Raw genomic sequence first — 15,290 nt, 5'->3', positions numbered from 1 at the left:
GATTGTTTCAGTTTGTTGAAAGCGGAAGATCATCCTGGGAACGGCCCCTTATAACATCTTCATACCTGTGGATTGGCTGAATCTACATTTGGATGGGAGGGAGGGATTCTAAAGCCCTATTTCTAACTGTACACTTTGAGAGGGAATTTAGAGTCTGTCCTGCTATCACTTCTTCTCAATAAAAGGTTCCTTTTGAAATACCACGTTTCGAGAGTCTATACTTTATTGGGAAAGGAGGAGAGGCAGGGCTTGGCACCCACTGGCCAGTCTAACCGTGGTTCCATTCTCCACTTTCCAAAAAGACAGGTGATCAAGTGTCCTATGCCAACACTTCAAGTGTGTGCTAGTCTGGTCCACTCAGGAATTGCTCCCGTGGGTGAGCCAAAGAGGCCTCATTCCACACAGTCTCTACTTTCCAGAGAAGTTTATCACAGCTTAGAGCCATTCCTGCTTTCCGAATACAGGTAGTTCTTGATTTACACCCATTCATTTAGTGACCGTTCGAAGTTACAATGACACTGAAAAGGGGGCTTATGACCATTTTTCACACAACCACTGCAGCATCCCCATGGTCATGTGATCAAAATTCAAACACTTGGCAACTGACTCATATTTATGATGGTTGCAGCATCCTGGAATCATGTGATCTCCTTTTGCGACCTTTTGACAAGCAAAGTCCACGGTGAAGACAGATTCATTTCACAACTGTTACTAACTTAACTGGAGTGATTCACTTAGCGACTGTGGCAAGAAAGGCTGTAAAATGGGGTCAAACTCACTTAATACTGTCTTGCTTAGCAACATAAACTTGGGGCTCAATTGTGGTTATATGTTGGGGACTACCTGTAGCAGGCAGTACTTGTATTACCAAAAATCATATAAACCTTATACGCTGGCTGAGGAATTCTGGGAGTTGGAAGTCCAAAAATCATAAAGTTGTCAAGTATCTATGGAGATTCTCAGTCATCCAAGTCATGATTGTTCCAAAGGTGCTTTTTTCAAATGGCAACTGGACTTTCTGGTTTTTCTTTGAGGACATTACGCTTCTCATCCAAGAAGCTTCTTCAGCTCTGACTGGATGGTAGGGAATGGAAGGATTCATTCATCCAGTCAGAGCTGAAGAAGTTCTTGAATGAGAAGCGAAACATCCTCAAAGAAAAATCAGAAAGTCCAGTTGCCTCTTTAAAAAGCACCTTTTGAATAAAGTTATCAAGGTGATATGAACAGCAGAGCCTCAGGAGACGAACATTTATAACATGTCCTTCTTACAGGCTTTTATCTGACAGAACTGCTCTCAGAGCTGTTATTTTCCCCAAATGTAACAAGCAGCTAAGTACAAGATGGTAATTTTACAGGATAAACCATAAAAAGCAAAAGGAAGTATTGATGTTTTAATGCCGTTGCTGTCCTAGTCACCTTTCTCTCATCAGCTATTTCCCTTTTAGCACAGACAACGTGCCACAGGAAGCCGATCAGTTACTCTTGATGTTATCTTTGGTACCTGAACATTTAGCCAAACTATGGCTGGATCATATTATACAAAGTAAAGCTTCAGGCCATGATGAGTCAGAAGAAAAATAATTATTTATTTCACATTCGTGTATGTTTTTTTTAGGTAGCCCAGCAGCAATTTTCATGTATTGTACTTATCAACAGAAATTTTTAGTGAATCTACTCCAATTCACACCATCTAGGCATTTAGAAGTTTCACCATTTAAAATATCTCATGCAATAGTTTAGCCGCTGCAACTGTTTTCACCAAAAGTGGGTGAGGAACTGCTGGATCGACGGTTTCATTACAGAGAGATAGCAAAGTGTTTCCTGCATTCTTATTTTATGATAAAGCACTTGGAATATATTAATTGTGCATCTACAATTTCAAGCTAAATTTCTAATTAAGAAGGAATTCTATTCTGAGGCAGACAGGTGTAAAGTTGTATACATAAATTCTACATATAGAACAAGATTAACTATTCAAGCACAAAGTGCTTTAATGTGCTACTTTTGTTAAAATGAACAATTCCATTCATTAGGCTATGTGTCAAGTTTAGAAAACCTGCAGCATAGAACTAAATTTTATGTATGTATGTATATATGTATGTATGTATGTAGCAAGCAGTTAGCCTTTACTGTTCTTTATGTTAGAATAATTGCTTGCTGCTTGAGCCATAGTTAAGGGCAGAGTGCACAAAAATGGGAAAATTGTATTCACTGAATTATTTCTCACACACATCCCATAAGGAACACCCTTTTAAGCCTTCACATATAATACTGGGTAAGGTAACTTTTGAGTATTCCATTGTCAGATAGTAAAAGAAATATACTATGAAAGAAACACAAAGGAATTAGCAGGAGACATACTTAATGTTCTATGAGTTTACAAGTGCCATAATTACTATAGTTTTTATAAAACCTGATTTCCACTATTAATTCAAATAAGCAACATCTTAATATCAGCTGGAAATCACATAAACCAGAGATATATATCAAAAGGGCAATTATACTGCAATGCATGTTTTAGCTGCTTTCTTCTTCCACAAGGTAAATAATATTGTATAAACAATAACAACAAAATCTGAAAACAGATATGGCACTTTGATTGTCCCAATATATTTATGAAGAATAATAAAACTTAATATTTCATTACAGGACTTTGTCAAACTGTGGAAAAAAAGTAATAGTAATAAGAGCTTCTTTGTAGTTTATTCTCTTCTACTCAGATTAAAACAAAGTAAAAAAATCCCACAGCAAATTAAGTGAATACACTGAAAATGAAAAAGGGCAAGTTCAATTACAGTATGTTTACAAGCAATGTCTCTCCAAACTTTAACATTGCCAATTTAAAAGCTTATTTCGAAAGTGGTACCCTTAGCAGACTAGTTTTTTTTAAAAAAAACTTTAAAAAGAAAGCTTATTTCGAAAGTGGTACTCTTAGCAGACTAGTTTTTTTTAAAAAAGAAAACTTTTATTTAACAAAATGTTCTTTAAAGTATTAATTACAATCCCAAAGATGAGCATGTTAACTTACAAAAGTACATAAGCCATTTCTCACCAATACAATCCATAATATGCACAGTTTAGCTCCAGAATCTAAAAATACAATCTACCACCAAACCAAACCTGCACAAACCTGCTAGTTGTGCTTTGCAAGCAACTAAAGAAGAATTTGGGGCTAAAAAATTAAGTGGCGGTTGTTTTCCACATAAAAATTCAATCCAAATTAAATATACCAGGGAAAAGTCAAATTAGAAGTTACTGTATTTTAAAGTTCTTCTGTTATTAGCACCAAATTTCTACTTGCCACTATAGTATTTTGGTTCCCTGACAGTGAAATAATGGAAAGCAGCATGAAAATAGCAACACAAAGTTCCATTGGGTTTTGGTGCACTGCACTGCGAAGGACTGCACAGAAAAGCCAGCAAACTTAATTATGTGCCTTTGTTACAAATTAAACATCATGAGAAATATGTCACTGAATGACACCCCCCTCACTTAAGATTTTTTATGACCAATAATTATACTTGTCTAGAGGTGAAGTTAAAATGAGAAGCTTCGGACCTGTTCCAATAATTCAAGCACATTTATAAGAACACACAATTTTCAGAGTACAAGGAAAAGGCTGAAATGCTAAATGGTGGAATTTTGTGCAAAAGAAAACAGCAATATTTGTTCTAATGTAATTCCTTTTAGAAGTCTATGTATAGAAAAAAATCAGATTACTGTAAGTGTTTTCTTCTGATTTTTAAAAAAGGATGAAACAGCAATATACAGGTATTAAAGAAGCACACACATCTGGAGAATTATAAGCAAATTTATCTTTTACATTACTCAGTAATGAAAATTAATAATTTACTTTGTTCCTATATTAGGTTGAAAGTAGCTCACCCTAGGCACAGTTAATCAAATATGTCCTGTGCAGATTGCATCTACTGTAACTACACTAAGCATTTCGATAGGCAAAACATAGTAATGTTAGGCAAAACTAGACCAGTGCAATTTTGGGGTACTAAAAATACACATAGAATTTCAAATTCAGGGTGGGATTATTTTCACTGGCTACTTTTTAAAGAAAAAGAAATACAATTATCTGTGTTTTCTAATATGTACTCTTTTCTACAAGCATTTTCTATGTCTGTGGAGATGAGCTGCCATATGTTAAGCTGACTATCAACTGAAATCATTTGAATGCTGATTTGGAATCTGACCGTTCGGAATGCTGTCAGAAATACCCTAACAAACACATCGTTGCCATCTGTTGACATCCAAACAAAATCTTTGCATGCCATGAGTATTACACAGGGTTATAGAGTTCTTTTGCAGTTCTTAAGGATAATATTGTGTAATATTATATTGTGTTTAAACAAGGTTTGATAATAGAAAAAAAATCTAAAGGCTATTGGAGATAACACACTCCTAACAAGCAGAAAAATATATTCTTTATAAACAGATGCAAATTTATCTACAGAATGGTTACTGAAACAATAATGTGGGGCTTCGGAATATTTTGCAGACAGCACGGAAAATTTGCTGGAAAACAGCAGTGTTTCAGGCAACTAGTCTCCATAAAAATGGATATGTGTAAGACATAGCACATTCATTCCACATAATGCTTTTAAGTTTTTGGGTTTTAAAACCTCTGGAAGACAGACCTAGAGGGCCGCCATCTATCCCTTTTGTCCTTACCTTGCCTCCCTCTCTTTCAAAGTCAACGTATTCTCGGGTCGGTGTTTGCCGCTGCTCCCCCTGCCAGCTGGCCGGAAAAAACTGGAGAGACAGATTGGTTCCTGTGGCCACAAAAGCCTTTTAGAAAAATCAATACAAACAGGATCAGGGAGCAAGGCATTACATAAATTATGCAAGCACTCATTTATTTTTACATCAGTTTTATGTTTTAAAGCTGAACTGCGTAGAGAATACTCAAAAGTCCAAAACATGCACTCATCATTTTTCTTAAGTACTAAGTTACAAACATCTGATTTCATTTCGACAATATTTGCTACAGGTTGCTGGAGAAATAAGATACTTCTATGGAATCAATACTTTCATTATAAATTGTTCTTGGAGACGTTAAAATTCAAAGTACCGTCTGAAACTTCTGCATGACTTTTTTAGCACTCAAATGTTTTTAAGGTACATTTTCCTGCTGTTGGTAATTTTATAAAAAAGTGCTTTCAGTTTTTAGTTAGATTTACCTCTGCTTTACTATTTTGAATCATGTGGGGAGCTGTACAGTATAGCAAGCAGAAGGTTGAGCATTATTTACTGAAACTTCTGTTAATTTCAAATTCTTTCCATCACTCACACAAATAGAGGAACACAAGACTGGTGTATATTGCACAAGCTGACTAGAGGAACTCCAATTGCAGGAAGGAAAATGAATGCAGACATTGAAAGCAAAATTTTCATTAAAATATTAATTCCAACTGTGCTGCCAGAAATATTAATTAACCCCTTTCTATTGAAGTCAAGAATTTGTATATATGTATGTAAGTACAGCTCTATGTATTTCTTCAAAAACTGAAAGCCAGGATCAAAGCAAACTAAATGCGAAAGGAAACCAAGCAAACACAAATAGTCTCAAAATGCATATAATGGTGCTTTAGGAATCAATTCAAGAATAAAACAGACTTTGTAAGGGAGCAAACCATTTGCCAGAATAACTCTCCTAACAGCAAAATAAGGGTACTGTGTATCTATCTTAAATCAATATGATTCCAAGAAATAAGACAACAAATCAGTAGCCTCCCTTGAGTTTCAATACTACCATAAGGGGTTCTTTAGGTATTAATATCATAGAGAGGATGAGAAGAAAAATAGAAATCTCATTCATATGTCTTTCAAAATATGCAGAATATTGCACATGCAAAAACCAGAAAGCTAGAGAGAACTTTACATCATTGAAATTTACCATTAAGCCAGATCTCCTCCCCTTTGCGTTTTTTAAAAAGATTTGTTTCCAATTTGAATTCTATTTTTCATTTTTGAATTTCTGGAGACATAGGAGCAAGGGTGAAAAGAATCAGAAATAATCCAGTTTGTGCTAGCTGCAGCAAAAAACAAATTTGAATATAGTGAAGCCATGCACTGCAGAAGTGTGTCTATGCTCTGATGAATATAGAAATGATGGGGGATTTAACTAAAGTCCTTGCATTAGGAAAAGGCAGCACTTCGGTGGCCAGGGGCTACAAGTAATGGGGTGGGGAAATTTATGGAGGAGATTCAGGACAACAGTGGGTATGAAACAAACAAACAAATGGTGGGTATGAAATAAATAGACTATGCTGTCATTAATGTGGAAAGTTTTGTGAAGGACTTGAACCTGGGGATAATGTATTTCCTAGAGCTTATAAACTTTACATGTAATTCTTCCATGCTTTAAACTGTATGGTAATTAAGCGATAATGTCCAAAGCTAGTTTAAAGTTCCAAGCCTGAACTTTTGGCATTATGTAATATAGTACACGAAGAAGGAGAAGAAAAAGGGTCACAGACAGTACAAGCCTCATGGTTTAGGCTGATAAAGCCTGAAATGGGAAATTCTTTTTTTACCCCCTGGAACTGGAATTTCCTACTTAGGGCTGACTTTATACCACATCCTTCTGTGATAGGTGCAGAGTGACAGAATCAAAATACAGATTAGAGAATCCCACTGTGTTCAGAAGACATGTGGAATAAAGATGAATCTCCTTATGATCTCTGTTAAAAATGGAGGAATGGCAGGAGTGAAGTAATGACTCAGAAATAATACTCAAATTTGTCTGCAGTACAGTTGCAAAGTGAGACTCAAATGTTACTTTCTTGCAACTTACAAAAGTTGATGTTAATTTTTTAAACACAAAGTTTACAGTAAACAATATTTATTACCAATTTTGCATTAAAAACACATGAATGAGCTGCTAAATAAATATAAGTAACCACAGAGTGTCTTGAAATTTGTTCATAAAATAAATTAAAATATTCAGCAACCATTCAGCCACATGGCATTCTTCCAGATTATCTTATCAAAACAGTTGTTGTCTTAGAACTCTGTAGCAACTTTAAGAGGCTTCAAATTTGAGAGTGTGACTGGTGGGAAAGATAGCATTTACACAGGAACAAATCAGTCCTTTCTATTAGTAACAAAAATAATAAAGTAATTGTTGGGAACTTGTCTTTTTGTGCTAATAAGGTTTGAAAAACAACTTGCATTCAAACTCTGTTCAATTAAAAGAATTCAAACAGTGTACCATACAACTTTCTTGACAATGGACAGTCTCAGGTACTTCATATGATACAATGTGTGCAATTAAACAAATTTTATTCTGATAGAATTGGACTATTTTTTACACTAGAATACAATTCTAGGTATATTGTTTGCTTTAACAGTTGAACATAATCTATCATCCTCTTTTTAAAATCCATACTTTATACAAGTATAGGGAAACCAACAAAGTACAATCTGAGATATGTATGAATTCTGCTGCATACTTATTATACCACTTGTTCTGGAACTAAAGGAAACTATGGATGCAAATGAGAAATCTATGCACTTTGGGCCAACTCTTTAACATGCTGTTTTAATAGTAATAGTTTCTATCTATATTCAAAATCTAAACTACAATTAGATTAACTACAGTTTCTCAGGTTCTGCTGAAACAGAATGAGTTAATTAAAAAAAACATATAGCTCTTCTTTAAGTTCGGATCTTGATAATAGTGAGAATTTAGTGACTTTAGGCTCTGTCATAATATGCCATGCTTTATTATAATAAATAAAGTGTAGACTGCATGCAACTAATTCATTTAGGACAAATATTACTGTACAGAGCATGTAAATCCATGATCTGTAGAAGGTAAATTTATTGCTATATAAGACAGACCTTATGAAAAGGCCAATCTATAATGGGAAAAATATTGTTAAACGAACAAGTCCCATGCTACTTACTGAATAACAATTCAGCAAAAGTTAGTTTAATTATGGCTCTTGTGAAAGATAAAAGCTTCCATAGGGTATATGCTATCAGGATGTTCAAGAGTTTCACTTACAAGTATCTATGTCAGCCTTCAACATAAAATATACGATTATCCTCTTTGCTGTTTTAAAAGTACACCTGAAGATCACAATGGATACAAAAAAATCTATGTAACTAAATATTACACATCATGTAATATAATAGATCACAATTAAGAAGCAGAAACTAAAATCAGGCCATGAAATCCATGCAGTCCTTTCAAACAATCAACTTTATGTCTAATTATATGGCTGAATAATGTACTTTTTAGCATCCAATAGTCCTTAGCCTTGAGAAATCTTTCCTGTAACCAAGCTCTTTAGAAGTATTCTAAGCTAAAAAGAAAACACTTTAACATCAAAAATAACTAGCTACAGAAGCTATGGTAGCATTCTGTTCTCACCCACTTTTAGCTACATATTTTGTTAGTGTAAAGGAATTACTGTTTGAATTTATCTCTTTGAAAGCCCCTTTTCCGTCCTTCCTGCCTAGCAATAGTTAGTGATGAGGGTTTTTCCTCCTAGAAAGTTATTAGTGTTTTTGATAGCATATGAACTTTTATTTAGTTTAGACTTCTATAATTTTTACTCTACCTAGACAGAGATTCAAGTTTTATTTTAAAAAGTGCAAATTAAGCACATGCTTTTCTAAACCACCTCAAATGCCTAGAGTTAGGCCATTAAAGTATGAGTAAACAGATAAACAGTAACATCATGCCTTGTTTAAATAAATGAATGACACAGAAGAAAAAAAAATGCAAATGGCCTTTTTTTCCCCTGGTTTATGTGAATTGGAAGGAAAATTGAAGGATATTTTTCTAATTTTTATATGTAACAACTGTTACAAAAAACTCTGAGAAGAAGTAACATTAACTTGGTACTATATAGTATGCAGTTTAAATTATAAATTTGGATTTAATTAGTTTGCATTCTATATTATTTCAAATAAGATTTAATTATCTAATCTGTATCTTAATCCCCTCACATTGTGCAGCAAGCAGATAGGGAAAGGCATAGGGAGAGAGAAAGAACAATGCTAATAGCTCAGAACTAGCATAAGAAATGGGCTAGATTCCTAAAAAATAATGCAGTTTGTCCTGAGTCATCAAACAGTTGAAATTGAAGACACAAGTACCATAAATAAAAATATAAATGTATAAACTTACTATCTCAGATCGTCCATCCCGGCATGCATTCTGAAACCTGGCCTGTCTTTCTTCATGTGGTCTATCCCTGAAGCCAGTATATTTAATCTGCAAAGAGCAGGAGCTAAATCAAAAATTGAATCATGCCTGTTTTACAGTACCAACAAAGAGATAAGGGCAAGCCTGCAGAGATGATGGTTAGAATGTGAATATTACTTTTGTGGAAGCCAAGCAAGGACAGTACTCTGAAATATCGTTACAATATGCCACTATCCACCCCCAACTTTAAATTACCATAACACTTTTTTTTTTTACAGAATTCCCAATTTTTACTTTACAACTTTTGTATTCAGGTGCTGCAGCAAACTATAAGAGGCAAAGAAAAATTATTGGACTCGGGAAAAATAAAATAAAATATGGTTGCCTAAGAAGGAAAGAAATACATGAAGAGAGGCCTGCCCTTCTAAAGTTACAGAATTTTTCAGTCAGAGGATGGGATTATGGCCATAAAAAACAAAATTCCAGCCATCTTCATAGGAAGATCATAAGGCATAAACATAACTGACAGCAGAACATGAAGAGATATACTAAACCTTTTTTCAGTTAATTGGTCTATTAAAATAAATATCCTTTGCAGTAACCTTACAGATTATAATTACTGACTTCATATTTTATATATTTAAGATTAGTGCAAATGCACATCCACATAAAGGTTATATTGCAATAAAATGCAACTTGAACTGCATGTGGTGTCTAAGGCAAAGGGAATATTCCATGTGTCTTCCATTCAACTGGAGAACAGCAAGGAAGAAAGTGAGAAGGCCCATCTCCAATAGCAGAAATGAAGAGCATAAAGGAAACTGAACTTCTGTTTTAATGGTGTTGGTAGGATGTGAGGCAATAAATGCCAGAGATGAGTGGGATGCTAAGAATAGAAAATGAGAAAAGAGAAACAGGAGCTGCATGGGTGTATAAAATAAGGAAAATACTAGAGAAAAATGTGTCCATAAGGAAGTTGGGGCATATTCACAAAATGACACCTTAATTTTATTTATTTATTTATTTATTGCATTTGTATACCGCCCTTCTCCCGAAGGACTCAGGGTGGTTAACAGCCAATTTAAAATACAATAAAAATTATTGGACTCGGGAAAAATAAAATAAAATATGGTTGCCTAAGAAGGAAAGAAATACATGAAGAGAGGCAATAAAAACAAAACTAAAAATTTATATAAATAGCGGCCAAATTTAAAACTAAGTACTATAAAAACTAAAACCCCATTTAAAATTACTTAATCAGGCTAGCCCAGCTCGACGGAATAAAAGAGTCTTCAGTTCACGGCGGAAAGTCCGAAGGTCGGGGAGTTGGCATAGCCCCGGAGGCAGCTCATTCCAGAGGGCAGGAGCCCCCACAGAGAAGGCCCTACCCCTGAGGGTTGCCAAGCGACATTGTTTCACCGACGGCACCCCAAGGAGGCCCTCCCTGTGGAGCGCACAGGCTGGTGGGAGGCTGTTTGTGGCAGTAGGCGGTCCCGTAAATAGCCCGGTCCTAAGCCATGGAGTGCTTTGAAGATGGTAATCAACACCTTGAATTGCACCCGGAAGACCACTGGGAGCCAGTGCAGCCCGCGCAGGATAGGTGTTATATGGGAGCCACGAGGTGCTCCCTCTATCACCCGCACGGCTGCATTCTGGACCAGTTGGAGCTTCCGGGTGCTCTTCAAGGGGAGCCCCATGTAGAGAGCATTGCAGTATTAAGAAATATTGTAGGAAAGATCCCACTATAATTTTTGTTGTTACAAAAGTTAAAATAGCATCCAGCTCTCTTGTGCTAGAAAGTGAATTTTCACTAATTCTAGTTAATTTAAATTTGACAATTTTGGCTTTTGATTTTTTTTACTCTCAATTTGCATATTTAAGGTATAGGAATAAAATTTTCTGAAATATGTGGTACTTACTAGTGCAGATTACCTCCATTATATATAGGATCATCTTCAACTGAGTTTAATCTGGGGTAAATATTAGTTGTCTGGACCATATACAGGTAGCAAATATACCAACACTACAGTGTTTTGTTTTACTTAATATTAATAAACATCAAAGTTATATTAAAACGTGGTTAGATGTATACCAGGATATAACCAGTGGAGTCCTTTTTATCTTTCTCCAGGAATCATTATCCATCCCTTGAATGATTCAAAAGGATGGCAAAAGCATAATTTGGTGTGCTAATATCAGAAATGCAATCAAAACATGGGCACTTAACGCTTAATTCTTGCATTCAGTCATAGCTCTAATACATATAATATCAAGACAATTAAGGTGGATTTTACGCCACTCTTCCATTGTGCATTGTTACAATCATATTCATTTAAATTACAATTGTAAACCCACTTAGAATGGAATAAAACTCAATGAAAACAGCAGAGCTTGCTTTCAAATTAACATTTGTAGTTGTGTACTGTTACCATGATTCTTCGGAGAAGGGCGGGATATAAATGTAAATAAATAAATAATAATAATAAATAATAATCTTATAAGATAGTCTCATCAATTATACTGAGTCATAACTAAGCTGATTGTAAAGCAGATCCTTTTTTCAACATCATTATCCATGAAAAGTAATCAGTACAGAAGACGAAGGTAGCTATTCCTCAACTTTCCAACTAATCAACAGTAATGCAATTGTTTTTTAATGGAATGGGGGAGGGGGAGAAGCAATTTTTTCTTTCTGAACAGAGCCCTGCAGATCAGTTGTGTGTACAAAACAGAAACAGGAAGATGCTTCGCATCCCTAAATTCAGTAAGGATACCCTTTAATTTTTCCCCCCCTTGAGGCTCATGCTATCATGTAACTGTAACTTTAAGAATTCTCCTGCATGGGGGCAGGGAGCAGAGTGGGGTTACTTCCAAGTAAAAATACTTGGAAATGGGGCTGAAATCTTATACATGATGGGTTTCATTTCAGTTTATAATTTAAACCTTCCCCAACTTCAGAACCTTCCGTAGGGCACCAAATACCATCATCTGGAGGCTGCACAGGATTGGCTAGACTGATTGGGGATGATGGGAATTGAAGAAGTACACATCTGGAGGGCATCAATTCCTTGGAGTACAAATGAGTGAGACAGGCTGTAACTTCTGAGAGACGATAGGGGCTTTCTTCCTGCAGATACAGGATGGCAACCTGTTCATTCAAAAGTGCCCAAAGCTTTTTCAACTGAAGAAAAGTAAGATAAAAACACTTTTTTAAAGAAAAATTCAAGCTACGTAAGATACCTGTGCACAGCTTTTAATCCAGCAAAAGGCAAAGGAAGACCAAATACTTCCTTTCCTTAGTTTGTTTCCAGCAGGGTAGCCATTATAGCTCTTTTCCAGGAACAGAAAAAGCACGTTCCTGCACTTCACAGACTAACCGATTTATTAACTAACGGAGCGGAACTGTGATCCACAAGGATCTCTAAACTGATGACCATGGCAGGATGGGGTCTGACGCTCAGTTCTTTCTTTACACTGCAGACAAGAATGCAACTTCAGTTGGACAGCTGCCTGCCTGGGGAGGGCGGGCTGATTTCCAAAGCAAGGCTTGGGGGAAGAAGAGAGGGGGCTTTCCAGTCTCTGGAACTGATGTAGTCAGATGTGGATGCCTCCAAAGGTATGACATCCCCTGACATTCTCGGCACATGGCTCATTGTAGCTCTGCAAATCGGGAAGGCACCAGTTTAGGGAAAGACTAAGGCAAGGCAGGTGTCCAGAAGCAGAGCTTGTTGGCAGCTGTGGATGATGGGAGTTCGATCCCAAAGCCCAACAGCTTGAGGCTGGCTGGGTTACAGGGCTAAGCATTAAGACTGGTTTGGGATGAAAGGGGAAGATGGGAGGAAAACTGGCTTTTGGATCGCAAAATGGAAGATGGGCTGGGAATGATGGGAGCAGAAGCCCAACATATCTGGAGGAGGGGGAGGACAAGAAGAAAATTGGCTGGGGATGATGGGGATCAACAGCTCACGTCTGCAAATCATCAAGTGGGGGAAGATGAGGTGGCTGCAGAAAGATAACCAGCTGAAGATAATGGAAGTCTAGAGAGCATCAGTTTGAGGGGGGAAAAGAGAAGCTGGCAGCCAGGAGCAGCACCAGAAATCTGGCTGGACATGATGAGAGTGTGAAACACCAAAAACCTGAGGGTGGGGGAGGAGGCACAGGCAGTCCTCGACTTACAAAAGTTCATTTAGTGACCATTCAAAAGTTACAAAAAAGTGACTTAAGACTACATTTATAACCCCTGCAGCATCCCCTTGGTCACTCGATCAAAATTCAGAGACTTGGCAGCCAGTTCATATTTATGACTGCTGCTGTGTCCTAAGGTCATGTGATCCCTTTTTGCACCAAGTCAATGGGGAAGCCAGATTCACTTAACAACCGGGTTACTAACTTATCAACTAGAGCGATTCGCTTATCAACCGTGGCAAGAAAAGTCGTAAAAACGGGACAAAACTCACTCAACAACAGAAAGTTTGGTCTCAATTGTAGTCATAAATCGAGGACTACCGGTAGTTGCTGTGTCAAAGAAAGGGAAGAGAAGACATCAAACCCCAACCTGGGATCCAGGGGCAAAGGAGGAAGGCTGGCTGGGGATGATGGGAATCCAAACCAGTGACTGAAGGAGTGATAGATGGAATGAATGGCCACAAAGGGAAGGTTAGCTGGGGATGATGGGATTCCAAACCCAGGAACTGGGGGAAGAGGGCTTAGAGAGAGAGAGAGAAGTCTGGCTGGGGATGATGGGAACAGAAACCCAACGACTAGGGGAGAGATGGATTCGGCACCCTGGGGATGACGGCAATTCCAGGGACAGAGAGCTAGAAACAAGGACCACAGAAAGAAAGCTGGCTGGGGATGATGGAAATCCCGAACCTACCAACCCAGCAGGGACCCAGCGGACCCGGCTGAGGATGATGGGACTCCCAAACCCAGAAACTGGAGGGAAGCGTGGCTGGGGATGATGGGAATCCAGAACCCACCAACTAAGCGGGGATCCCGTGGACCCGGCTGTGGATGATGGGACTCCCAAACCCACAAAGCGGAGGGAAGTCTGGCTGGGGATGACGGCAATTCCAGGGACAGAACTAGAAACAAGGAGGAAAAGCTGGCTGGGGATGATGGGACTCCCAAACCCACCAACCGAGCGGGGACTCGGCTGGGGATGATGGGAGCGGGAGAGCCAACGCCGCCGCCTCACTTCCGCCCCGCCGCCTCACCTCGCACTCCCGGCTCAGCTTCCTGAAGAACTCCTCGTTCTCGAACTTGCTCCGCTGGTCCGGGACGACGCGCGGCATGGTGCGCGGGAGGCGCCGCGGCCAGCCAGCCGGCCGGCGGGCGTACCAGCAACGAGGTCCCGCCGCCTCGTCCTCTTCCTCCCTGAACGCCCGGGAAAAAGCCGGCTGGCGGCGAGACGAGGAGCCGGAAAGCGCGGGAGAAAGAAGGACACCCCCCCCGCCCCACACCCGGCTTGCCTGCTCGGCCAACGGTCGACGTTGTTGCCGCCGCCGCCGCTGAGGCGTCTCGGAGCCTCTGAGGAGAGCCGAGGGGGCGGAGGCGCCGCGCGCCAGAGGAGCGAGAAAACCCGCCAGCGCTGGCCACTGCGCGTGCGCAGCCCCGCCCACTCGCCTCTCTTTTCCCCCCCCCCTCCTCCTCCGGCCGCCCATTAAAAGGAAGGGGAAGGAAAAAAAAGGTACAGGACGGGGAGAGCCGCGCCTAAGGGCTATGCCCGCGGGGAGGGGTGGGGAAGCGGGGAGCACGCATGCGCACGGGTGGAGCAGAGAAAGAGGCGCGCGCGCGCTAGCGAGCGGGATATATTTCGGCGTGGTCTCCTTTCTCAACCCTATCTTTTTTTTTTTTTTTTTCTTTTGTCCAGCATCCCGTGGGTTTGGGAGAGTGGGGATGGGCTGTCTTTCCAAGCCGTGGTGGGGAAGGGAGCGGGAAGCCCACTTTCTTTTTTTTTTTTTTTTGTTCAGATCCCACAGTCCTGGCTGTCTGTTCGTAACCGACCGACTCAACCGGATCGGAGGAGAGGTGGCCGCGCGTAAAAATTGTGCAACGTGTGCTAAACTTTTAGTTTTGGCCGACTTTGGGGTTCGTTCGTTCGAGGAGGCGGCGTTGT

The 15,290-nt window shown here is 39.0% G+C and overlaps 1 protein-coding gene across 6 annotated transcripts in view; it reads right to left on the bottom strand.

The window, feature by feature from the left end:
* Window positions 1-14,774, bottom strand: part of CBFB (core-binding factor subunit beta) — a 48,445-nt gene extending 33,671 nt beyond the window's left edge. For 2 of the 6 annotated variants that reach the window (XM_058155050.1, XM_058155053.1), the window contains exons 1-3: window positions 14,389-14,750; window positions 9,155-9,241; window positions 4,684-4,800 (exon numbers count right to left, since the gene is read on the bottom strand). In XM_058155050.1, the coding sequence (XP_058011033.1) occupies window positions 4,684-4,800; window positions 9,155-9,241; window positions 14,389-14,466 (282 nt within the window). In that variant the 5' untranslated portion in view covers window positions 14,467-14,750. Of the gene's footprint in view, window positions 1-4,683; window positions 4,801-9,154; window positions 9,242-14,388 lie in introns of all 6 variants that reach the window. The other 4 variants (XM_058155051.1, XM_058155052.1, XM_058155055.1 and 1 more) reach the window with 4 other exon arrangements.
* Window positions 14,775-15,290: the final 516 nt, after the last annotated feature.

This window comes from Ahaetulla prasina, chromosome 12 (genome assembly GCF_028640845.1).
Source record: "Ahaetulla prasina isolate Xishuangbanna chromosome 12, ASM2864084v1, whole genome shotgun sequence".
NCBI classification, from domain to species: Eukaryota; Metazoa; Chordata; class Lepidosauria; order Squamata; family Colubridae; genus Ahaetulla; species Ahaetulla prasina.
The sequence above is the reverse complement of the archived record's forward strand: the minus strand, read 5'-3'. Positions and strand labels throughout refer to the sequence as shown.